The following is a 25,274-nucleotide window of genomic DNA, read 5'->3' as shown; positions in this document are numbered from 1 at the left end:
GAAAAAACCTTGAACGGGAGTGCAGGGCAGTCTGGGAGTTGTAGTTCGTGACCGGTGTAGGACGCGCGCCTGGCGGAAGCACTCCAGAAAGGCGGGCGGAAGTAGGACCCTGAAGTGCGGGGATCGTTGTAGAGGAGGCAGCGGCCGGGAGAAAGCCCATTGACAGCTTTCCGAAGGCCTGCGAGTTGACTGGTCGAAAGCGCGGTCGGCGCCTAGAGATTCTAGTTCCCTTGCGGTGGGCGGTACCGGCTTCCCCGACATGCTCGGGCAACCGCGGAGTGGGATCGACCGCGGGCGCGGGGCCTAGGGATGATCTTCCCAGTCACCCGATACGTGTTCCGTTGGCTGCGACAGTCTACATGCCGTGACTTGTCCCGCTCCGCCATGGAAGTTGCCTTCCGAGGCGTGCGGAAAGTCCTCTGTGTGGCCGAGAAAAATGACGCGGCCAAGGGTATCGCGGACCTGCTGTCCAACGGTCGCATGAGGCGGGTAAGAGAGCGCTCTGAGTAGGCTCGGCCCCTGGAGGGAAGCCCACCGAGCGGACCGCGTAGTGGGCGTTCATAACCAAGAGGAAGGCGACTTCTCCCCGCTCAGTCTTTGCTGTCTCTCGTCCAGACCACTGCCGAGGCCGCTTGTCTGCCCTCCCAAGCCCCAGGTTCTCCTCCGACCGATGTGCGGTTTTAAATGTAGTTAGGGTGAGCCCCGCATTTGCTCGAAAACCTTTGATCTATGCCCACAACAGCTTTCCCAAACTTGACCAATTCTCCGAAACTCCTGGGACACAGGATCTGGAGTGGTTCTAGGGAAATCTGTATTTTAATATTTTTCCCTTCAGATTCCGAAGTTCAGTGCAGTTGGAAACCCCTAATCATACACCTTAACTTTTGAAATTCAAGTCTTGGCTGATGGCTCCCCAGTCTTCCTCTGCCACAACTTCTGCAGTCCCTTTGATTTTTTTTCCTTCTCTAATCGCACCTTGATGGGGCTGCACTGTAAGATTTGGGGATTAGAAGTGAAGTCAACCTTGTTCCTACTCCTACAGATGAAGGCCATTTGTTCCTTCATCCTTCAACATCTTTGCTATTTCAAAGCCATACAACTGCACCAAGAAACATGGCCAAATCATAAACTCCTCTATCAAAATTTAAGTCCCTCAAAGGCAGGAATTGTGTTATTCAGTGCACACTGACCATGGAGCAGGCTCTGTTTTAGGGATAAATGAATAGGACCTGCCTACTATTGTTAAGGATGTATTATAGGACAGATGGAAAACAGACTGCTGGGGGCTAGGAATAGGACTCAGTGGTACAGCACTAGCCTAACATGCTCAAAGTTCTGGGTTTATTCCCCAACACTTCAAAAAAAAAAAAAAAAAAGACTACTGGAATCTACTAGAGATGAAGCAAAGAAAGGAATAGTAGAGAGAATGTCTGGGAAAGACTTCACAAAAGAGGTTACATTTCCCAGTCCTCAGGTGACCTTTCTCTTCTGTTCAGTGCTGGTAGAACTTTGAATGCCAGTTGGGAAGGTGGGAACTACTCAGAGAGGGTCTTGCTTAACCACACTTGCAGCAGCAGAGGTGCTTCATAGGTTGGATTTTGGTTGCAGCTTGTGGTGTCATTGAATTTCAGAGCCAGGGGAAATAAAGAAATGACTTTATTGAAGAATAAATTGAAAAAAAAAAAAGAGTTAATTGAGGGGCTGGGGGTTGTGGCTCAGCAGTAGAGTCCTTGCCTAGCATGTGTGAGGCACTGGGTTGGATCCTCAGCACCACATAAAATAAATAAAGATCCGTTGACAACTAAGAAAAATTGTTTTTTTTTTTTTTGTTTTTTTTTTTTTAAGAGAGAGTGAGAGAGGGGAGGGAGAGAGAGAGAGAGAGAGAATTTTTAATATTTATTTTTTAGTTCTCGGCGGACACAACATCTTTGTTGGTATGTGGCGCTGAGGATCGAACCCGGGCCGCACGCATGCCAGTCGAGCGCGCTACCGCTTGAGCCACATCCCCAGCCCGAAAAATTGTTTTTTGAGATTCAGAAATGTGAATGACTTGGTTGTGGTCACTAGTTTATTGGTGCACTGTTATGATCTTGAAATCACAAAGATATTAGAGGAGGGAAGAATAAAAAAATGTTCAAGAGACTTTGAATGAGAGCACTTAATGCCATTAATTTGTCATGTGACCTTGGACAAGTCCTTTCTCATCTATGAGAAGATGTTATATTAGCTGACCTCAAGCTTACTTTCCAGAATAAAAATTCTATGGATTCTAGCCTAACACAGTGGCACACATCTATAATCCCAGCAACTCAGGATAGCAATACCCTGTCTCGAAAAAAAAAAAAAAAAGCTATTAGTAATTTAGCCCAGGGGTTGGGGATTTAGCTTAGTGGCAGAGTGCACTTGAAGTCCTGAGTTCAGTCCTGGGGGGCAGGGGGTAATTTAGCCTAGTTTTTAATCAACGGGAAATATTGTTGCTTTTTTTTTTTAATTTGTTTATTTTAGGGGAGTACCAGGAATTGAACTCAGGGGCACTCAACAATTAAGCCATATCTGCAGCCCTATTTTGTATTTTATTTAGAGACAGGGTCTCACTGACTTGCTTAACGCCTCATTTTTGCTGAGGTAGGCTTTTGAACTCACCATCCTCCTACCCCAACCTTCCAAGCCACTGGGATTACAAGCATGTACCACTACACCCACTTATTTGAGTTTTGCTTGATCCTTATGCTTATGATCATTTGTTTTTTAATGCGGTTTATAGTTTTTACTTATTTTTTATTTTTATAGAGAGAAGGACTTTCTAAATTCAACAAGATCTATGAATTTGACTATCATCTCTATGGACAGGTAGGTGCTAAATATTTTTGTCATAAAGCTGAGGTGTGTTTCAAGTCCATGTGCCATTTTGGTGTATATTCTTTGGGTTTTCAGCCATGGCTATACTATACATCCTCCCTAATTGTTTATTTTTAATCAGTGAAGAAGAATTAGCCTGACCATATGTAAAATATGTCACCGTCTTAAGAATAATTTTTTTAGCTGAATGCAGTGGCACATGCCTATAATCCTAGCTACTTGGGAGACTGAGGTGGGAGGATTACAAGTATGAGGCTAGCCTTAACAGTTTAGCAAGACCCTATTTCAAAATAAAAAATGAAAAAAGATAGGGATGTAGTTTAGTGGTAGAGTGCTCCTGGGTTCAATCCCTACTACTACATCATGTGTGTGTGTGTGTGTGTGTGTGTCTGTGTCTGTGTCTGTGTCTGTGTGTCTGTGTGTTTTTTTTAAGGGTGTGGTAGTGCATACTTGTAATCCCAGCTACTCAGGAGGCTGAGATGGAAGAATTGCAAATTGAAGGGCAGCCTGGGTAGTTCAGTGAAACCCTGACTCAAAACAGAATGAAAAACAGGGCTGGAGATGTAGCTCAGTGTTCAGAGTCCTGGTTTCAATCCCCAGTACCACCCAAAAAAAAGAATTAAATTTTGTTACCTAAGGGTTCCTGGTTAAAGGTGATAATTTTATAACTTATAAAGAAGTTGCTTTAATAGCATATGGTCCCTTCTTATCTGTTTTATAAGAAGCTAATAAATGAGGAGTTTTTGTTTTTTTGTTTGTGTATATGTAGTACTAAGGATTGAACCCAGGGCCTCATGCATATTAAGCAAGCACCCTGCCACTGAGTAACAAAACTTTAAATGATACAAAAGGTGTTATGATACTAGAATTAGAGTGGTGATTATCTTACTATGTTTTTGATTTGAAGAGTTATTGTATATGTTTGTTTCTTTCCAGTCAACTGTTTTTTAGTTTGGGATTTGGGAGCTTTGTTTTGTTTGTTTTGTTTGCAATGCTGGGGATTGAACCCAGGGCCTTGTTCATGCTAGGCAAGCCCTCTACCTCTGAGCTACACCCCCAGCCCTGCCAGTCAATGTGGTTTTTTTTATTTTTGCTTTTGTTTTGTTTGTGTTTTCTTTGATAGAAGTTCCTTCTTTTGATTTGAACTGTATGGCAAAATGTAAATACAAAAAGATTAATTTGAATTTTGTTATCATTCAGAGTGTTACCATGGTGATGACTTCGGTTTCTGGGCATTTACTGGCTCATGATTTCCAGATGCAGTTTCGAAAATGGTCAGTATAATTTCTAGGAGAAGTACTTTCTGATTATTACTGTAAATTGTAAAAAAAAAAAAAAACCAGGAATTTTGAGGTATATTGATGTTACCATGTAATTTATAATACTAAAGTGACCTGGAATTATCTGATTCAGGGTAAATGTTTATCTTTAGAATAAATAACCACTCTTAGGTGTTCCCCCAAAACAGACCCTCTCATGCAGTCATTGGACTTCATTTATCCTGTTGCACATATGCATGAAAGGGTTCCAAAATATCTTATCAGCTCATCTTTGTGGGAGAGTGAACAGTGGTCTGTGCAGAGATATAGCATTGCTTTTAACTCGAGGCCTTTCCCCCCCACCCCTTTAGATGGAGTCTTCTATGTTTCCCAAAATGGTCTCAAACTCTTGGGCTCAAGTGATTCTCTTACCTTAGCCTCCCAAGTAGCTATAATTATAGTACACACCACCATGCCATACTTCTCTGAGCCATTTTGGGGGTCCACCAGTGAGCCCATTGGAGTGGTACATTCTTATGAGAGTAAAGGACTCTACCATTAGTGCTGAGGTAAGACTCCTTGTGCTTTTGTTTGTTTTCCAGGCAGAGCTGCAACCCCCTAGTCCTCTTTGAAGCTGAAATTGAAAAGTATTGCCCAGAGAATTTTATAGACATCAAGGTAGGGACTTTTAGAAGACATGTGGCAAAAAAAGTTGGAACTACCACGAGTGGATTGCACAGTCATTTCTGTATTTTTTTTATGTTATTTATTTATTTTTTTAGTTGTTGATGGACCTTTATTTTATTTATTTATATGCAGTGTGAGAATAGAGCCCAGGGCCTCACACATGCTAGGCAAGCGCTGTACCACTGAGCCACAACTCCAGCCCCCATTTCTGTATTCTTAATGCATTTGAATTTGGATGTAAGGTTTTGCTCCAAACTCCATATCATGATTTAAAAAGTTATTTATTTCTACCCATTGTATAAATGAAGCCTTTTTAACTAAGCACCCAAAGGATGAAGTAAGCTTTTTATGAATATTAGGTGTTTAGAGTAAGTATTGTTGAATTATTAATTCCAGTGTTCGTCCCAGCCCTAGGGACTAAAGAGGCTACAAAGTATAAGTCATTTAGCAGTGATTGTCAGTTCAGGGCTAGTTCACCACTAACTGAGAAACCTTAGATGAAAATCAAGTTAATTTTTCTTAATCAGCATATAATTAGAACCACTAGAGGTAGAAGTGTGCATTAGAGCTAAGTTGTAGGTATTATTGTATTTGGTGAAGTTCAACTAAACCCTTGGTTTTCTAGAAACTCATTTATGAGTCTGGAGGATAGTACTGGTGAACACCATCAATAGCTTTGGTATGAGCAGTTTTCTGTGACCACTCATAAAGGGTGGCACACTCCCAAGAACAGCACTGATCCTCAGTCAGTTCTCTTTAGTGTAGAAGTATCAAGTAATTGCTCTAGATTCTGCTCTTACTGCTCTTTCCCCCTGTTAACTTTAGAAAACTCTAGAACGAGAAACGCGGCAGTGTCAGGCCTTAGTGATCTGGACTGACTGTGACAGAGAAGGTGAAAACATTGGGTTTGAGATTATCCATGTGTGCAAGGCTGGTAAGTCTGCTGCTATTGAGGTTCTCTGCTGGGGGACTCCCAAATAGAGAATTCTTCTATATCTCCATACAAGTGGGCCATATTCTTTTGCATATATTTTCTCCTCCCAAAGCAATGGGAATTACACCAGCTGTATTCCTTAAGCAAGTCACTGTATCTTCAGCTTCCTCATATGCAGTGTCAGGGCAATCTGACATGCTTCCTAGGACTGCTGTAAGAATGAGTCAGCAAATAGTGTATTGTATTCCTTTTGTGTGTGTGTGTGTGTGTGTGTGTGTGTGTACCGGGGATTGAACTCAGGGGTACTTGACCACTGAGCCACATCCCTAGCCCTATTGTATTTTATTTAGAGACAGGATCTCACTGAGTTGCTTAGCACCTCACTTTTGCTGAGGCTGGCTTTTTTAACTCACGAACCTCCTGCCTCAGCCTCTAAGGTTCTAGGATTACAGGCTTGTATTTCTTAAAATTGTATATTGAATTTGTGCCAAAGAATGCATTTACCATAAGTAAAGTACAAAGAAATCCTAAAAACATTCTGCTTTTGTAATCTCCCATATTCTTTGTACAATGCCTGAGTATTCATTGTTGGATTGGAATGTGGCTCAATGGTAGAGCGCTTGCCTACTGTATGGTATTCCATCCCCAGCATATGAATGGATGAATGGATGAATGTTGGCATGAATTTGAATGGCTGTAACAGAGTTAATATTTCCACTTAGAGGAAGTGTTGAGCAACTCATTCTCATTCTGTGGCTCAGAGGTTGAGGTTGCTACTTTCCCTAAGTGATTTTGTGTCAAAAGCTCTGATGGAGTGGCACACACCTATAATCCCAGTAACTTGGGAGGCTGAAGATCACTAGTTCAAAGCCAGCCTCATCAAATTAGTGAGGCATTTATGAATCCAGCAAGACCCTGTCTCTAAATAAAATATAAAAAAGGGCTGGGGATGTGGCTTAGTGGTTAAGGGCCCCTGGGTTCAATCCCCAATACCAAAAAAAAAAAAAAAAAAAGCTCTGGTGGCTTCTGGAAATTTAAATACATTAACTTTCAAGGGACAAAGTATATTTCCTATGTTCTTTTCTGAAGGGACATGAAATTCCCCCCACAGGACCCTTTGATTGACAGTGTTTTTCTTTTCTCTACAGACCTAAAGAGCAAGTAAAAGTAAAGTCTTAAAAGCCCCACCTAGGGGAGGGGGATGTGGCTCAAGCGGTAGCGCGCTCGCCTGGCATGCGTGCGGCCCGGGTTCGATCCTCAGCACCACATACCAACAAAGATGTTGTGAATACCAACAAAGATGTTGTGTCCGCCGAAAACTAAAAAATAAATATTAAAAAAAAAAAAAAAAAAGCCCCACCTAGAGAATTTTAGTTAAAATTGACCGTGCTCTTTTTTCTGGCAGTACTCCAGTTACAGGTTATAATGATGTTTCCCTTTTCTGTTGGGGAGGGGGCAGGGATTGAACCCAGGTGCATTTAACCACTGAACCACATCCCCAACCCTTTGGGACAGGGTCTTGCTAAGTTGCTGAGGCTGACTTTGAACTCCCAATCCTCCTGCCTCAGCCTCCAAAGTCACTGGGGTGATAGGCCTGCCCAACCACACCTACCTAGCATGTTTCCCTCTTTGACTTTGAATTCCCTCTTACTAATTTAAACTAATATGTGAAGTGGACTCCTTACAACTTCTTGAACAGGTTTGCCTTTCAAGAAAGTGGTTTAGGAAAAGTGAGCCCTTTGCAATGAGTGCAGTGTAATTTGATTTTGACCTTGGTGACCCTTGTGTTGTGCAGTGAAGCCTGGTCTACAAGTGTTGAGAGCCCGTTTTTCTGAGATCACGCCACGTGCTGTCAGGACAGCCTGTGAAAACCTGACTGAGCCTGATCAAAGAATCAGTGATGCTGTGGATGTGAGGCAGGAGCTGGACCTAAGGATCGGTGAGGAGCCATGGACTCTTCCATGTTGAGGCACACTAGTATTGGGTCATAGATCCAAAATTATCTCATCATCCATCACTTCCTCTTTCATCCCATCTGCTCTCACTGTCCAGGAGCTGCCTTCACTAGATTCCAGACCCTGCGGCTTCAGAAGATTTTTCCTGAGGTGCTGGCAGAGCAGCTCATTAGCTATGGCAGCTGCCAGTTCCCGACACTGGGGTTCGTGGTAGAAAGGTTCAAAGCCATTCAGGCTTTTGTGCCAGAAATCTTCCACAGGATTAAAGGTAAAGTTGGGCGGTTATTGTTTATAGTATGAAACCTACAAGCCCAGGGATAACAAGAAAGTGCTAATAACATTAATTAAGTGGGAGGGTTTGTTTTTTAAGCCTTGCTGCCCTTCACCTTGCCCCATTACAGTATTCAGAATCCACTGGTTTCCTTAGTTATCCAGAACTCTTCCTTATTTATTTTATTTTATTTTTTAGTTAATTTTTTTATTAATATATGACAGCAGCATGCATTACAATTCTTATTACACATATAGAGCACAATTTTTTATATCTCTGGCTGTATACAATGAATATTTACATCAATTCATGTCTTCATACATGTACTTTGGATAACAATATCCATCACATTCCACCATCATTTCTAACCCCTTGGCCCCTCCCTTGCCCTCCCACCCCTCTGCCCTATCTAGAGTTCATCTATTCTTCCCATGCTCCCCCTCCCTACTCCACTATGAGTCAGCCTCCTTAGAGAAACATTCAACGTTTGGTTTTTTGGAGATTGGCTAACTTCAGTTAGCATTATCTTCTCTAACTCCATCCATTTACCTGCAAATGCCATTTTATTCTCTTTTATTGCCAAGTAATATTCCACTGTGTATAAATGCCACATTTTTTTAATCCATTCATCTATTGAAGGGCATCTAGGGTGGTTCCACAGTTTAGCTATTGTGAATTGCAGAACTCTTCCCTATTTTATCTTCCTTTGATTGTACTGTGATACACCTTTTTCTGTCTGTCATATCACTGTGCTTTCTCTGAGACAGCCTTTCTATTTATCTTCCAAATAGTAACTCATGATCACAAAGATGGTACCGTAGAATTCAACTGGAAAAGACATCGTCTGTTTAATCACACAGCTTGTCTTGTCCTCTATCAATTATGTATGGAGGTAAGGAGTCCCATGAGAGTTTAATGATCTAAGAAACATTCTGCACACTTCCTCAGCCATACCCTCCTGTTGGCAGCAGTGAACCTGTTCCATTCTTCCCCTGAATTGTATTGGCGTTAAGTTCACATCTCCGGGCATCATCACTTTTTGGAAGCCAGCAAGACCAGAACCCCAGGAAATAGCACTAAAAATGTACAAGGGGAATATCTGCAGAACTTTTAGATAAAATTAGAAATTTTGGGGGCCGGGCACCGTAGTACATGCCTGTAATCCTAGCCGCTCGGGAGGCTGAGACAAGAGGATTGCAGGTTTAAAGCCAACCTTAGCAAAAGCAAGGCGCTAAGCAACTCAGTGAGACCCTGTTTCTAAATAAAATACAAAAAAAATAGTGCTGGGGATGTGGCTCAGTGGTTGAGTGCTCCAGAGTTCAATTCCCAGTACCAAAAAAAAAAAAAAAAATAGAAATTTTAAGATGTATAAAACTAAAATTCCTCCCTGACACATATGGTTGGCAGGGACTATTCTAGATGAAGTGATCTTGAAAGGCCTCTCTAAGAAGTGACATTTGAACAGGAAAAATGTGTCTCATAGGAAAAGGAGCACTTGCAAAGTATCACAACCAACTCATGTCCCATGCCAGTCATGATAGAACTGAGACCCCAGTTTCACATTCCTGCTCCTCAGAAGTATTGTCCACTATGCAATGTCACTTCCCATAGGTCAGCACCTCTTTGCACAGTTTAACCCACAGCCTGCACACAGTGATGCCTAAGTGAAATGCAGATATATCTATGTTTAATAATTTGTGGTATGCTTCTGGCAGGTTTATTAATACTTTGATAAAGGGAATGATAACTATTAAGCACTTGAATGTACCACTTCATTAAATGTTATTTTGCTCAATCCTAATAATATTGTGAAAATAGTTATGTCATCCCAGTTTTACAGAGAAGGAAGCTAGAGAAATTGAAGTGAGTTGCTCATGGACACACTATATTTATTGAATGGCAGAGCACTAGCCATTAGATTGGATCCCAGTATGTCTGTTGCACCTTCATAAAATGTTGTGCAGAAATACTTGACATGTGGTATACTTTGAGCCCCTTAAAAAGAGCAGCTGTCCCCAGTCTATTGGGAGGAAGAAACTTGGGTTGTGATATATAAATATCTTCATTAGCAAATCACTTCAGCTGAGTTCCTTATATTTTATATTCTGTTGGAAATGTGAATTTGGTTTTTCTTTTTATTGCTTCTATTGTCTGTTTTTTCCTATTTCTAATTCTATATTATCCTGAATTTTTTTTAAAAAAGTAATATTATGCATAGGTAGGTATAAAACTGAATTTGGGAGATGAATAGACTGGTATTTTGTCATCTTTGAAGTAGGCACCTTAAGGCTTGTAAAATTGCTGTTCAGAATTTTGGTTTGAGTAGGAAGTGGATGATGGTGTCCACCACACTGTGAAATATGATTGACATTAAATGGAGGCGTCTCTTAAGCTGTGGCTGAGCCCTCTGCTGGCAGTCACCATGATCTGGAATGGTAGGAAGGGGCTGTCACAAACAGGCTGCTGGTGACACACCTCTAGGTTAATGTGGTCTTTGTTCTCCTGGCTTTCTAGGATCCCCTGGCAACTGTGGTGGAGATCAGGTCTAAGCCAAAGAGCAAGTGGAGGCCTCAAGCATTGGACACTGTGGTATGTTACAGACAGACTATTCCAGGCACTGGAGAACAGTCATTTTATATTGTTGGGACTGAGATTCTGCATGGGCAGTGGAAGGAAGATCACTTGGGGAAGACATGGGCTTTCTTCACCTGGGCTTTTTGTTTTTAAAGTTAATAAATACAGTATAACTCCATTATATGAGTTTGGAGAAACAGAAAGAAAATAACAGATGACCCATACTCTTGCCATCCTTATGTAGTCAGTGACATAATTTTGATGTCTTCTCTTGTTGTGGTGGTTTTTAGCACTAGGGATTGAACCAGGGGTGATAAAACACTGAGCCATATACCCAGCCACTTGTTATTTTTTATTTTGAGATAGGGCCTCACTGAATTGCTGAGGCTGGCTTTGAACTTGTGATCCTCCTGCCTCAACCTCCAGAGCCACTGGGATTACAGGTGTGCCCCACCATACCCTGCTCTTCTTATTCTTTATGTGTATATTTTTATAGCGTTATAATGGTAGCTTGTTTTGGGGTTTTGTTTATTTTTCCACACAAGACAAGCACTTGCTAGGCAAGCACTCTACCACTGAGCTATACTCAGTCTGTGTTTTATTCCTGGCTGTTTATATGTGCTTTGACTTAGCAGCAGCATTGTCAGGGTGTCACACAGGGAAAAGAACAGCTGGTTATTCCCAAGGAGGCATTAAAGGATGCTTTTTATCCTCCAGGACAATTTCCTGGGACTCAAATGGTAGTTTCTTTTTTTTTTTTTTTTAAGAGAGAAAGTATTTTTTTTTTTTAAGAGAGAGTGTGTGTGTGAGAGAGAGAGAGAGAATTTTTAATATTTATTTTTTACTTCTCGGCGGACACAACATCTTTGTATGTGGTGCTGAGGATCGAACCCCGGCTGCACGCATGCCAGGCGAGCGCGCTACCGCTTGAGCCACATCCCCAGCCCCTCAAATGGTAGTTTCCAAAGTATGATTCTCAGACTGCTATACATTAGCAACAGTTTGTTAGACTGTTGGTTAAAAATGCAGACTTCAGCCTCTATCACAGCCTACTTTTATCACATTTCCTGGTGGTTAGGCCTTTGAATCTTCTACCTCCCCTGGAAAGTCTCGTGATCACACATCAGAGAACTACTAGCTGGGATCTGCCTGGAAGTCTCAGAAATCTTCTTTGGGCACAGTCTTTCTCTCTCAGCGTGATGGCAATAGCTGGAGTTGCAGGAGCCAGACCTGCCTAAAGATGAAACATGCAGTCATGGCAGGTCCTGACACACATTATACCTTAATGTGCCTATTGACCCTCTTAACAGGAGCTGGAGAAGCTGGCTTCTCGCAAGTTGAAAATAAATGCTAAGGAAACCATGAGGATTGCTGAAAAGCTCTACACTCAAGGGTAAATATTCTATATTTGACAATAGAATTTGGTGCATCTTTATCAACATGGAATATTTTAGAAATATAGCTTATAACATACTGTTTAGATATCACTCTGACAGAAAAAGCATTTTAATATAAAAACCAAAAAATAAATTGAAATCCCTTTTTGTTTTGGTCAGACTGACCAGCCCTAAGAGGCCAGTGAAGTCCCCCAGGCCATAAGGCTGTTGCAGAGTCCTGGGCCTTTATCCTGCCTTATGTTGTCCCTTTCGAGTCTCCTTTGGCTTCTCAAAATGATTCAGCAAGAAAGATTACTGCTTTTCCACCCTGAATGGGGATCCCACCTCTGACCTTTGTTCAGCATAGGTCACCTAAGTGCTCTCCAGTTGAACTGGCTGTATTAGATCAGTGATTGCAGGTGTGTTCTGGGACTTGGAGTTGTTACAGACCATTGAAGAGTTTAGTAATTTCTTTTTCATTTGATTACTTTTCTTTTAGGTACATCAGCTATCCCCGAACAGAAACAAATATTTTCCCCAAAGACCTAAACTTGATGGCACTGGTGGAACAGCAGACCCCAGATCCACACTGGGGGGCCTTTGCCCAGAGCATTCTCGAGCGGGGTGGCCCCACCCCACGCAACGGAAACAAGTCTGATCAAGCTCACCCTCCCATCCATCCCACCAAGTACACCAGCAACTTGCAGGTTTGTTTCCCTGAGTGTGCAACCTACTGAAACTCAGAGACAGGTGCTGAGGATCAAAGTATGATTCAAATTTGTTCTCCAGGCTCTGACTTTGGAAAATAAGTGATGTTGAACTATCTATATTTCATTTCAAAAAAGAGAAGGCAGTGTTAGACACAGTCTTGTTCCTGGCTTTCACAAAAGACCACCCCCCACCCCACTGGTCCCCCTGTGGTAGGCTCCATTCTCCGTCAGCTCTGTTGCTTTTTCACTAGTCCCTCATATGGACGCATATATGGCAACCTACCTTTCCCCATGCCCTGGCATAGCCTGCATACCCTTATTAGTCTCCTGACCTTGCTGGTCCCTTATTACCTAGAAAAAGCCTTAACCATCTTCCAAGACTGGACCTGTTTCCACAGCCTTTCAGAACCTTTCCTACCACTGCTTACTGCAGTCTCTCCAACATTTCACACTCAACCTCTCTCTGCTCAGCCATTCAGGGATTCAGTCATTTCCTCAGCTGGGGAGTAATCACTATGCAGGCAACAACTATGAAGGATTATTTGGCATCTGCCACTAAGTAAACTTTGTATTTTTTCATTCTTTGTTTTGGCTGTACTGGGGGTTGAAACCAGGACCTCATGCCTACCAGGCAAATGCTCTGCTGCTGAGGTCCTTCCCCTCTCCTTTTTATTTTATATTTTGAGACAGGGTCTTGCTAAGCTACCCAGTCTGGTCTTGAACTTATAATCCCCATGCCTCAGCCTCCTGAGTTGCTAGTATATACATGTGCACCACCATACCTGGCTGGTCTTTTTTTTCTTTTTCTTTCTTTCTTTTTTTTAAAATATGTTTTTAGATGTTGATGGACTTTATTGTCTTTATTTTTATGTGGTGCTAAAGATCGAGCCCAGTGCCTCATGCATGCTAAGCAAGCACGCTACCACTGAGCCACAACCCCAGTCCCTCTTTCTTTTAATATTTATTTTTTAGTTGTAGTTGAACAGTACCTTTATTTTATTTTATTTATTTATTTATATGTGGTGCTGAGGATCAAGCCCAGGGCCTCACACATGCTGGATGAGCGCTCTACCACTAAGCCACAACCCCAACCCCTACCTGTTCTTTTTTTAATAATGCATATTCTTTCCAATTTAAAAAGTACCTTTGCAAAGCCCTGAGTATAATCCCTAGCACCACAAAATAAAAGTACCACATGTTTATTTTAGACACTTTAGCAAACACAGAAGATAAGAAAGAAGAAAAGAATGATCTATAATCCTTCCCTCTACTCAGAACCTGATTTTTCAATACATATATATAATATAATATAATAATAAAAGTATAATCTCATATAGCTTTATAAAAACTTCTTAGGGGCTGGGGTTGTAGCTCAGTTGGTAGAGTGCTTGCCTAGCACACGTGAGGCACTGGATTTGATCCTCAGCACCACATAAAAATAATAAAATTAAAGGTATTGTGTCCATCTACTACAAAAATATTTTTTAAAAATTTCAGTACTATATTATGAGCATTCCTCATATGCTACAGTATTTAAAGTGTAATATATAAGCTGGACATGGTGGCACACACCGTAATCTATCTACTGAGAAGACAGGCAGGAGGATTGAAAGTTTGAAGTCAATCTGAGCAATTTAGGGAGACCCTGTCTCGAAATAAATTGAAAATGGCTGGGTCCAGGCACAATGGCACACACCTATAATCTCAGCTACTCAGGAGGCTGAGGCTGGAGGAACATATGTTGAGAGGCCAATCTCAGGAACTTAGCAAGGCCCTTAGCAACTTACGTGAGACCCTATCTCAAATAAAGGGCTGGGGATGTGGCTCTGTGGTTTCACACCTTGGGCTCAGTCCCCAGTACAAAAAAATAAAACACTGGAGATGTAGTAAGTGGTAGAGTACTTGCCTAGAATTTGCAAGGTTCTAGGTTCAATACCCAGAATAAGTACATAGATAGGTAGGTAGGTAGATAGATATAGATAGATAGGTATTACACAAATGACCCATAATTTATTTTGCCAAATCTGTATGTAAGATTTAAGTTTCCAGGCTCAGGGTTGTAGCTCAGTGGCAGAGCGCTTGCCTCACACATGTGAAGCACTGGATTCAATCCTCAGCACAACTTAAAAATAAATAAATAAAATAAAGGTATTATGTTCATCTACAACTAAAAAAAATTTTTTTTAAAGATTTTAAGTTTTTAACTTTTTGATATTTATACATAAATATTTATGTGGATCTCAATTATTTCCTTATGAAAGGATGAATGAATTTTGGGGGGCAGGTACAAAATAATGAACCCAGGGGTGCTTTACCACTGATTTATATCTCCACAGCCCCCTTTTTAAATTTTATTTTGAGACAGGGTCTCACTGAGTTACTGAGGCTGGCATGAATTTGAGATCTTCCTTCCTTAGCCCCCAAGTCATTATGTGTACCACCATGCCTGACTCCTCTGAATGAATTCTTAGAAGGTGAATTGTTACATATAAATACAAATATCTCATGAGTATTTGTATGTAACCTGAGATTTAGCCTCACTAGGAACTTAGCAAGTTCCTTGCTTACCTGACTGATGCAAATTCACCCCAACAAACCATTGCTTGAAAGGAAGCATGAAGCTGGCCTCGAGCAGTCAACTGTAGTGTTACTCTGTGATTCGTATCTTCAGGGAAACCCTTATTAATTTCCTAGGCTTTTGTCTTATTTTTGTTTCTGTTGAATCTACATCAGAAATCCCCATCCTGGGCCTGGGGAAATAATGACTACCCTTGCTTGCCTTTTGCCTGATAGGGTTGTGAGGTTTATCAGCCAAAAACCATCAGCTCCCCAAGGACCTGCCTAGCCTCACATTGGTGTAGGGCCTGAAGAGCGTATGGCTGACAGTGGCATAAACCAGGTTGAAATTATTGATGATGATGCTATCCTTGAGGTACTGGTTCTCGAGAGATTCTTCTTTTTCTTCAGGGAGATGAACGGCGACTATATGAGTTCATCGTCCGTCATTTTCTAGCCTGCTGTTCCCAAGATGCTCAGGGGCAAGAGACTACTGTGGAGATTGACATTGCTCAGGAACGCTTTGTGGCCCATGGTCTCATGATTCTGGCCCGAAACTACCTGGATGTGTATCCCTATGATCACTGGAGTGACAAGGTGATAAGGAGGTGGGCTCCAGGGAGAGGGAGGACAGTCAAACTCCAGACCTATGCTGGTTGATAGAGCAGGACCAGACTGAGTATGTGTGATCTGATCTCTGTGCCTGCTGCTCTCTCTAGCTCCTCCCTGTCTATGAGCAAGGCTCTCGCTTCCAGCCCAGCACTGTGGAAATGGTGGATGGGGAGACCAGCCCACCACAACTGCTCACTGAGGCTGACCTCATCGCCCTCATGGAGAAGCATGGCATTGGTCAGTAACTCACCTGGGGATCTTGTAGCTCTCAGGCACTTACTGTATATGCAGCTCCAAGTCTACTCTCAGCACAGGTGCTACCTCTATATCCCCATTTAATAGTTAAAGCTAGGCCTAGAGAGATTAATAATGTTCCTAAGGTCACCAAATTCCACAGCCAGTGTGCTTTTAATGAATTTTAGTTTAGTTTGATTGTTTTGCAGTACTAGAGTTAGAACCCACAGCCTCTTGCATACTAGGCAAGGGCTCTACTAGAGACACATCCCTACCCTTCAGCCATTGCTTTTAAAAACCCTACACTGCACCACATGTGTAGTGATCTAGATGTTTCCCATGGCTCAAGGCTGATCAGGGAGCACCCATTAGCCTACGTGGGGATTTGGAGTTTTTTTGGTTAAGAACAACAAATAAGTTATCAACAATTAAAATGATAAGTTCATCCTCAAAATCTATATCTTCGTTCTTTGAAATATCAGACCTGGCAGCCATCACCCTGAAACTAGTGTGAGTGGCAGGCACTAGAGACACAAAGAAAATTAAAACCTAATCTTTCCCTTTTAAGAATTCAGTGTGGGGCTGGAGTTGTGGCTCAGTGGTAGAGCACTTGCCTGTCATGTGTAAGCACTACATATAAATAAAAAAAATAAAAAGATCCATTGACAACTAAAAAATATTTTAAAAAAAAAATAGTCTACCAGAAAATAAACCAAATCCAGCAAAATGTGACGGGTTCTACAGGAGCAGGCAGGGAAAGGGGGCTAGCATTTGAGCTGGATCAGAAAACCACATAGTGACACTTCCTCATTAATGAAGGCAAATCCAGCCTAGGCATAGCCTGAGGAAGGACAGGAAAACTCATGCCTGCTATGGCTGGGAGTGTGTAAGGTGAGAGGTTGGAGGAGATGAGAATGAAGAATGATTTGAGCCAATTTTGCCAGGCCCTATGTGCCCAGCTGAGGGTCTTGAATTTTAGCACATGGTAAGCAGCTAAGATTTCTAAATAAGGGAACCACATAGACTCAAGATCTTAGCACATAATTTTAAGAGGTTTATTGAGACATAATTTATATATTATATAATTTGTCCCATTTAAAATGTACAGCTCAGTGCTGGGGGTGTAGCTCAGTGATAGAATGCTTACCTAGCATGTGTGAGACTCTGGGTTTGATCCCCAGCACTGCAAATATAAAATGTGAAACTCAGTGTTTTAGTATATTCACAATGTAGTACAGCTATCACTACAGGTTAAAACATTTCATCTCCTCAAAAAGAAACCCATTTTCTTTAGCAGTCACTCCCTATTCCTCCTTCCTTCTAGCTCCCCCCATCCCTAGGCAATCCCTAATCTTTTTGACTCAATAAGTTTGCCTATTTTAGACCTTTCATGTAAGTGGAGTCATACAATGTGTGGCCTTTTGTAACAAACTTCTTTTATTTATATCCTCAAGGTTCGTGTGTGTTGTAGCATGTCAGAACTTTTGTCTTTTTTATTACTCCATTGTATAGATAGACCGTATTTATCTGTCAATTGATAAGACACTTGGGTTCTTAAAACTGTTTTGCTGTTATGAACTATGTTACAGATAGTCACATTACAAGTTTTTGTGTAGACATGTGTTTTCCATTTTCTTGGGTATACAACTAAGAGTGAGATTGCTGCATCACTTTTTGAGGAACCACCAAACTATTTTCTGAAATGGTTGCACCATTTTACATTCCCACCAGCAGTGCATGAGGGTTCCAGTTTCTTCATATCCTTGCCAACACTTGCTATCTGTCTTTCTGATTATGCTGTAGTTAAGGAGTATGAAGTGGTATTTCACCGAGGTTTTATTATTTCCCTATTAGCAGAGCTACTTTTTTGTTGGTTGATTGGTTGGTTGGTTGGTTGGTTGGTTGGTTGGTACTGGGGATTGAACCCAGAGGCTTTATCACTGAGCTACATCACCAGCCCTTTTTGTTTCTGTTTTATTTTGAGACAGGGTATCACTATTGGGATCCTCTTGTCTCAGCCTCTTGAGTCACTGGGATTACAGGTGTTCGTGACCAGAGCTACATTTTAAAAGAGCCCTTTGGCCACAGCTTAGAATGGGTTGGGTAAAGGTTAGGGGAGAGACTAAAAATAGGGAGATGACAATGTTGCAGTACTGTAGCCATGATCCTGACCCAGGAAGAGTAGAAATTAAAGGAGTAGTTGTAACAAGATGCAGTAGCACATACCTGTAATCCCAATAGGAGACTCACGGGTTCAAAACAAACCTCAGCAACTTAGCAAGACCATTTAAAAATAAAACTTAAAAAGGGCTGGGGGTGTAACTCAGTGGTAGAGCACTTGACTAATATATGTGATGCCCTGGATCCAATCCTTAGTACCAAAATTTAAAAGTTGTGAAGCTGGAGTTGGCAGCTTTGATGAATGATGGGGTGGAAGGGAGCAGGAGAGCAATGTTCCACTGTGATTTCTAGTGTAAGCCAGATATGAATGGAGCTATCTTACCTGCATAGGCCATCCATGTATATAATGGATCCCAGGGTGATTGAGGTTCCCACAGACACTATGCAATTGTCTCTAATGTCTCTGAGTAACTGAAACGGCTTCCAGGTACTGATGCAACTCACGCAGAGCACATCGAGACCATCAAAGCTCGGATGTATGTTGGGCTCACCTCAGACAAGCGGTTTCTCCCAGGGCACCTGGGCATGGGACTTGTGGAAGGTAAGAGAGAAGGAAGCTTGCAGTGAGTAGGAGGGGGACCACATTGCCCAAATCCCTGCGGTTGCCTGTCTTACAGGACCTCACAGAGTACTGCTCTTTCCCACAGGTTACGATTCTATGGGCTATGAAATGTCCAAGCCAGACCTCCGGGCTGAGCTGGAAGCTGATCTGAAGCTGATCTGTGAGGGAAAGAAGGACAAATTTGTGGTTCTAAGGCAGCAGGTGCAGAAATACAAGCAGGTTTTCATTGAAGCAGTGGCTAAGGCAAAGAAGTGAGTACAGACCCTGCCTTCCAGCCCAAAAGGTCCTATAGCTCCCAAGCCATGGCCATACCATCTACCTCTGAGAAGTGGAAGTTCATAGAGACAGTTCAGCAGAAATAAGATGATATAGTTACTCCTGACCCTTGCTTTTTGGCATGCCAACCATGGTTCATCTTCACCAGTGGCCTTTTCACCTATGGAAGAGTGGAAGTGACTATATAGGCTCTACCCCTTTTGGGTTTTTTTTTTTTTTTTTTAAAGAGAGAGGAGAGAGAGAGAATTTTAATATTTATTTTTCAGTTATTGGCGGACACAACATCTTTGTTTGTATGTGGTGCTGAGGATCAAACCCGGGCCGCACGCACGCCAGGCGAGCGCGCTACCGCTTGAGCCACATCCCCAGCCCTCTACCCCTTTTGTTTTCCTCCTCTGGGTTTAGTTTATTCCTTTCTATAGAGTTTTGTCAGTATAAAAACAATTATTCTGGACTGTTGGTTTAGAAATACCATTATCTTGATATTAAATTTTTTGAGGGGAGGGGAATACTGGGGATTGAACCCACGGGTACTTTACCACTGCCACTGAGCCGCCGCCGCCGCCTCCTCCTCCTCCTCCTCCTCCTCCTCCTCCTCCTCCTCCTCCTCCTCCTCCACCTCCTCCTCCTCCACCTCCTCCTCCTCCTCCTCATACAGGGTCTAATTAAGTTGCTGAGACTGGCTTCAAACATGCCATCCTCTTGCCTCAGCCTCCTGAGTTGCTGGGATTATAGGCATGCAACACTGCACCCAGCTTGATGTTAAATCTTGAATTAGGTAGCATCATCTTTCAAATCAGAAAATCCAAGAGCTAGTGTATGACCCATTTTTTTCCTGTGGAGCATTTGAAGGTAGCCACTCAGTAAGCAGCATGTGTGTTTTGTTAGAAATAACATGTTTTCGAGCCAGGAACAGCGGCACACGCCTATAATCCCAGCCACATTAGAGGCTGAGATGGGAGGATCTTGAGTTCAAAGCCAGCCTTAGCAAAAGCGAGGTGCCCTATCTCTAAATAAAATACAAAATAGGACTGGGGATGTGGCTCAGTGGACAAGTGCCCCTGAGTTCAATTCCTGGTACAAAAAAAGAGAGAGAATTAAGGGGATGGGGATATAGCTCAGTGGGTAGTGTGCTTGCCTCCCATACACAAGGCCTTGGATTTAATCCCCAGCACCATAAAAAACAAAAACAACAAAAAAAGAATTAACATGTTTTCAAAACAAAAAAGAAATAACATGTTTCTACCTTTGATAATATAATTTATATAAAATATATATAATTTTATATAATATATAATTGTATACAACACATAACTATTAATTAATTGTGTGTGTATGTGTATATATATATATATATATATATATATATATATATATATATATATTTAAAATTTTGTTTTTTTAAAATCTCCAAAATGATGTGTCTTTGTTTGCTAATCAGATGAGTGATGGGAGGGTGTGTATTGATGAGCTACAAGATGGAGGCTGGTTGTCAGGGAACCAAATGTTGGAGAATTGGAACTTTGAGCTCCACCCCACCATACATACATTTGCAGAAAAGAGAAAAGGGGTTGAGGGTTGAGTTGATCACCAGTGGCAAATGATTTATCAATCTTGCCTAAGTAAGGAAACCTCCATAAAAACCTAGAAGCAGAGCTGGGGTCATAGTTCATTTATTGAGTATTTGCCTACTATGCTTGGGTCCTGGGTTTGAACCCCAATACCACAAAACATACATGCACACACATGGGCCTCCAAGAGCTTACAGTAGCTAAATGTGGGAGAGGATGGCGTACCTAGAGAAAGTATAGATGTTCTACCCCCTTCCCCCTTCCCACATGCCTTACCCTATGTATCTCTTCCACATGGCTGTTCATCTGAGTTCTATAAGCTGATGTAAAAAATTAAACTTGAGGAGTGGGTCATGGGAAGCCCAGTTTATAGCCAGTTGGTCAGAAGCATAGTTCACAACCTGGAATTTGCAGCTGGCATCTCACGTTGGGACAGTCCTGGGGACTGAGCCATCAACCTTGAGAGTCTGACACTAACTCCGAAAAGATAGTGCCAGAATTGAATTCAATTAAAGGATGCCCAGTGGTGTCTGCTGGACAATTGGTGTATGTGGGAAATACTACTACCACACACCTTTTGCATGTATGGTAGGCAATGACAATTTTGGAATTTTTTTTAATCCTTCATATCACTTCCATACCAGTTTTGAAAAGAGATGCACAAATTAGCATTAATTGCAGACAGATATTTCTGGTGTTTGTGTTTGGACTCAGTATAGTTTTTTTCATGTGTCTGCCGAGATCCTTCCTGGAGTCATGAGCCAGGCCAGTGGAGAGCTCAGTCCCCTCTCTGCCTGCTGCTCAGGCCTGTGGTCCTGACCAGCTGGTTCCAGGCTCATATATGTTCTTTAATTAATTTGTTTATTTATAATTTTTATTTTTTAGTTGTAGATGGACACAATATCTTCATTTTATTTTATTTATTTATTTTGGTGGTGTTAAGGATTGAACCCAGTGCCTCACGTATGCGAGGCAAGCGCTCAATCACTGAGCTACAACCCCAGCCGCTCACATATATATGTTCTTGACATATAAGAGTGTTGTAAATTTCTTTGCATTGATTGATGGCCACTGTATGTGTTTGCCTTTTCTTCAGATTGGACGAGGCCTTGTCCCAATACTTTGGGGAAGGGGCAGAAGTGGCCCAGCAAGAAGAGATCTACCCAACCATGCCAGAGCCCATCCAGAAGTGCCCACAGTGCAACAGGGACATGGTCCTCAAGACCAAGAAGAGTGGCGGGTTAGTGCCAACTTTTGCTTTCACCTCTGCTTGCGCAGCACCTGCTGTGTTAGCCCCCTAGTACCGAAAGGCCCTGTCAGTTCATGTCCTTGTCATTATTTAAAGACAGACCTGTTATTGGCAGACTCTGGGCAAGGTGTTATAGCTAGCAGGATAGCAGGGTATGATGTGGGGTGTGAAGTACTGTAGGAAGTCAGAGTAGTTGGTCCCTATAAATAAGACATTATTTACCCAAAGTCTGGCGAATGGTGGAACATGAGCTTCACATCCAGATGGATCTCAGTTCAAGTCTCACTTCTGTCACATGTAATCTGTATAACCCAAAACAAGTTACTTGACTGCCTTGATTCCTAATTTGTTTTTCCATAAAATAAGAACAGTAGGGGCTGGGGATGTGGCTCAAGCGGTAGCGCGCTCGCCTGGCATGCGTGTGGCCCGGGTTCGATCCTCAGCACCACATACCAACAGAGATGTTGTGTCCGCCGAGAACTAAAAAAAAAAAAAAAAAAAAAAAAAAATTAAAAAAAAAAAGAACACAATGGCACAGTTTATACCCGGTGCCTGTCATTAAAAAAAAAAAAAAAAAAAAAAAGAACAGTAACACCTATTTAACAAAGCTGAGTTATTGTGAGGATTTGAAAAGAGTGAAGACATGTTATCCAATACATGGTAGATGCTGAACAAATAGTTTCTCTTGTGTAGTTATTGTTTTGTTGTTGTTTTGTTTTGTTTTAGTTTGTAGATGGACATCATACCTTATTTTTATTTATTTTTTTATGTGGTGCTGAGGCTTGAACCTAGTGCCTCACACATGCTCTACCACTGAGCCACAACCCCAGCTCTCTTCTTGCCTAATTTTAGTTCTGAATTGGGCCTAAAACCTCAGCTCCCTTTTTATTTCAATGTAGTTGATCAGAGTGGGTTCAGTTGCCCAGTCTGGCCCATATTCCCAAGCCAGCAGCTGGCCACTGCAGGAAGTTCATGGTGAAAGAAGTGAAAAACAGGCAGTCATACTTTGCCCTGCACCGTCCCTCTGCCTGATGTGATACAGGGTGCTCTGCAGACATCATCTCATTGAGTCTTCATAAAGGCCCACAAAGCAGATGTTTTAAAGAGTACAAACTCTAGAACTTCAGCCAGCTGAGGGGCTGGTTCTGAGTAGGGTAGCTATAGTGAGTACTAAAGGCAGAATTTGATCCCAGTTCCCCACTTCCTTTCTTCACTCTGCCCTGCTCACCTGGGTCTGTAGCACTGTGTGAATGAGGAAGGTGGTTTCCCCTGACCCTTCCCAGCCCAGCAGCCAAAGACCTGGCTAGCCTAGTGACAAGAAAGGCACCCTGGCTCTCAGCAGCCAGGTGCCTGTGGCCAGAGCCAGAAGTGGGTGGCAGGGCTTGTGTGTCCACAAACACGGAGGTCAGTGCCACTCAAGGTTTAACCAGCACCTGAGCATAGAGTTTAGTGCTTGATAAATCCTACTGGTAGTTTTTTCTTTGCCACCAGTAGGTAGTTGGATTCATAATCATTAAAATATAAAGGAAAAAAATTTTACCAGGATTCTTTCTTTATTTTTATGTGGTGCTGAGGATCAAACCCAGTGCCTCACACATACCAGGCAAGTGCTCTACCACTGAGCCACAACCCCAGCCCCCCCAGCATTCTTGGTGGAATGCTTGTCAGAATCACCCAGGGAAATCTGGAGATTATCTCAACATTTTATCCTATAATTCCCATTTCTGAGTTTGTGAATTTTTCATTTAAATAACTGGACTTTAGAGTTGGTTTTCTGCTGGTCACATCCAGACACACTCTAAGGAACTGAGTAAATCACATGCATGGTGCTGAGTCAGACCCTCAATTTCATGACTAGAAGGTATCAAGAAATGTCCAGGAAAAATAAGCGGTATAGTTTTGGAGAGAAAAGGCTCTTTCCTGAGACAGGTGGGTTACCAGGCTCCCACTCACTCCATGTGTGTCCCTGGTCAGGTTTCCAGATCATCTGGAGTCTCCATTTACTCATAGGCAAACTGAGGTGCTCAGAACACCATTTTGGGTTGTCATGAGGAAGAAACAAGAATGTGGGACTGCCCAGCACAGGGCATTTGGTATACAGTGTGACCTTGGTTAGTGGTAGATTTTTAAATAGAAAGCAGAGTCAATAATAGCTGCTTCATGTTTTAGGGACAAAGGCAGGCTTGATTTTCTAAACCATTTCATGTCAGTGACTCTGCATTCACTTAAGTGTCCTTCAGAAAAATGAAGTGTTGTGAGCCAGCCGTGGTCTGTGTATGTGAGCTGTGAGCATTTGAGCACATGAGGGGACTGGATTGACATTGCTACTCTGACTGGGCTGTGCGATGTATGTGTCCTTTTTGCTCACTCTGCCTTTGATCCCACACAGCACCTGAGATGGGTGTGGCTTTCCAAGACGTCAGTCAAATCTGCTGACTGCAAGACATTACCAAGCAACCCCCTGAAACCCAATCCCTTGCCTTATTTGGGTTGAATCTTCTTGAATGTCTTTCCCCACAATAAATGGGATGGTTTGAAGTGTGCTCTCTCTCTCTCTCTCTCTCTCTCTCTCTCTTGCCTGCCTCTTTTGCTTCCCTTGTGGGAGCTGGGGCAGAAGAGCCGTCACTGAACCATAAGAAAAAGTTACTTTCAGTGTCTGTGTGATTATTTTAGTGCCAGCCCAATTCACCTGGAGTGACCCTGACTGATTTAATTGTGTTGTGGCAGTGAAGGTCCTCTTAAGTCAACTGAAGAAGAGTTTCCTTGTAGATGGTGACAGCTCACATACACTTTCTGTATTCCTGTGGTTTGACCCTAGCCATCATTTCTCCACAGGTTCTACCTCAGCTGCACGGGTTTCCCAGAGTGTCGATCAGCTATATGGTTTCCTGACTCTGTGCTAGAGGCTAGCAGAGACGGGAGTGTATGTTCAGTTTGTCAGCCACCCCCTGTGTACAGGTAAGTCAGATGCCTCTCAAGGAGTGTGCACAGGACTACCTTTCCCTTCCTCCTGTGGGAACCCAAATGGAAGCATCCAGGGAATGCTTGCCCAGGCATTGCTGTGCTTCAGCTGTGCTCAGCAGCAGCCCAGGCAGTCAGACTATGGATGTGATAAAACCCTAGGTCTGCTGGGTTTGATGGAAGCCTGGTCTATGGACAAGCCTTTCCCTTATCCTTCAGCAACCACAGAGGCACCTTTCTAGACATCACTGTAGCATTAGGTCCAGGAAATTATTCACATGTTAAATGAAGTATCTAGGCTCCTTCACAAAGCCCAGAGCCCTAGTGCAGTGTTTATCAAACCTGTTGGCCAATGGACCCCTCACACTCTAGGAACTCATTAAGGAGCCCAGAAAGCTTTTGTTGTGGGTAATGTTTTCAACATATACCATATTTGAAATTAAAATG

At 42.3% G+C, this 25,274-nt stretch overlaps 1 protein-coding gene across 1 annotated transcript in view; it reads left to right on the top strand.

Annotated features, from left to right (window-relative positions):
- The first annotated feature begins 64 nt into the window (after positions 1-64).
- The window catches only part of TOP3A (DNA topoisomerase III alpha), a 30,494-nt gene continuing 5,284 nt past the window's right edge, over positions 65-25,274 (top strand). Inside the window, exons 1-17 of the mRNA XM_081270526.1 lie at positions 65-489; positions 2,791-2,850; positions 4,060-4,133; positions 4,721-4,796; positions 5,631-5,739; positions 7,535-7,678; positions 7,792-7,962; positions 8,757-8,857; positions 10,480-10,554; positions 11,850-11,932; positions 12,415-12,622; positions 15,593-15,778; positions 15,901-16,030; positions 18,636-18,749; positions 18,856-19,021; positions 21,714-21,857; positions 24,702-24,824. Coding sequence (XP_081126652.1) covers positions 310-489; positions 2,791-2,850; positions 4,060-4,133; positions 4,721-4,796; positions 5,631-5,739; positions 7,535-7,678; positions 7,792-7,962; positions 8,757-8,857; positions 10,480-10,554; positions 11,850-11,932; positions 12,415-12,622; positions 15,593-15,778; positions 15,901-16,030; positions 18,636-18,749; positions 18,856-19,021; positions 21,714-21,857; positions 24,702-24,824 — 2,144 coding nt within the window. The 5' untranslated portion in view covers positions 65-309. The remainder of the gene's footprint in view (positions 490-2,790; positions 2,851-4,059; positions 4,134-4,720; positions 4,797-5,630; positions 5,740-7,534; positions 7,679-7,791; positions 7,963-8,756; positions 8,858-10,479; positions 10,555-11,849; positions 11,933-12,414; positions 12,623-15,592; positions 15,779-15,900; positions 16,031-18,635; positions 18,750-18,855; positions 19,022-21,713; positions 21,858-24,701; positions 24,825-25,274) is intronic.

Source organism: Spermophilus citellus (genome assembly GCF_964194105.1).
Source record: "Spermophilus citellus genome assembly, chromosome: 17".
Classification (NCBI taxonomy): Eukaryota; Metazoa; Chordata; class Mammalia; order Rodentia; family Sciuridae; genus Spermophilus; species Spermophilus citellus.
The sequence above is the reverse complement of the archived record's forward strand: the minus strand, read 5'-3'. Positions and strand labels throughout refer to the sequence as shown.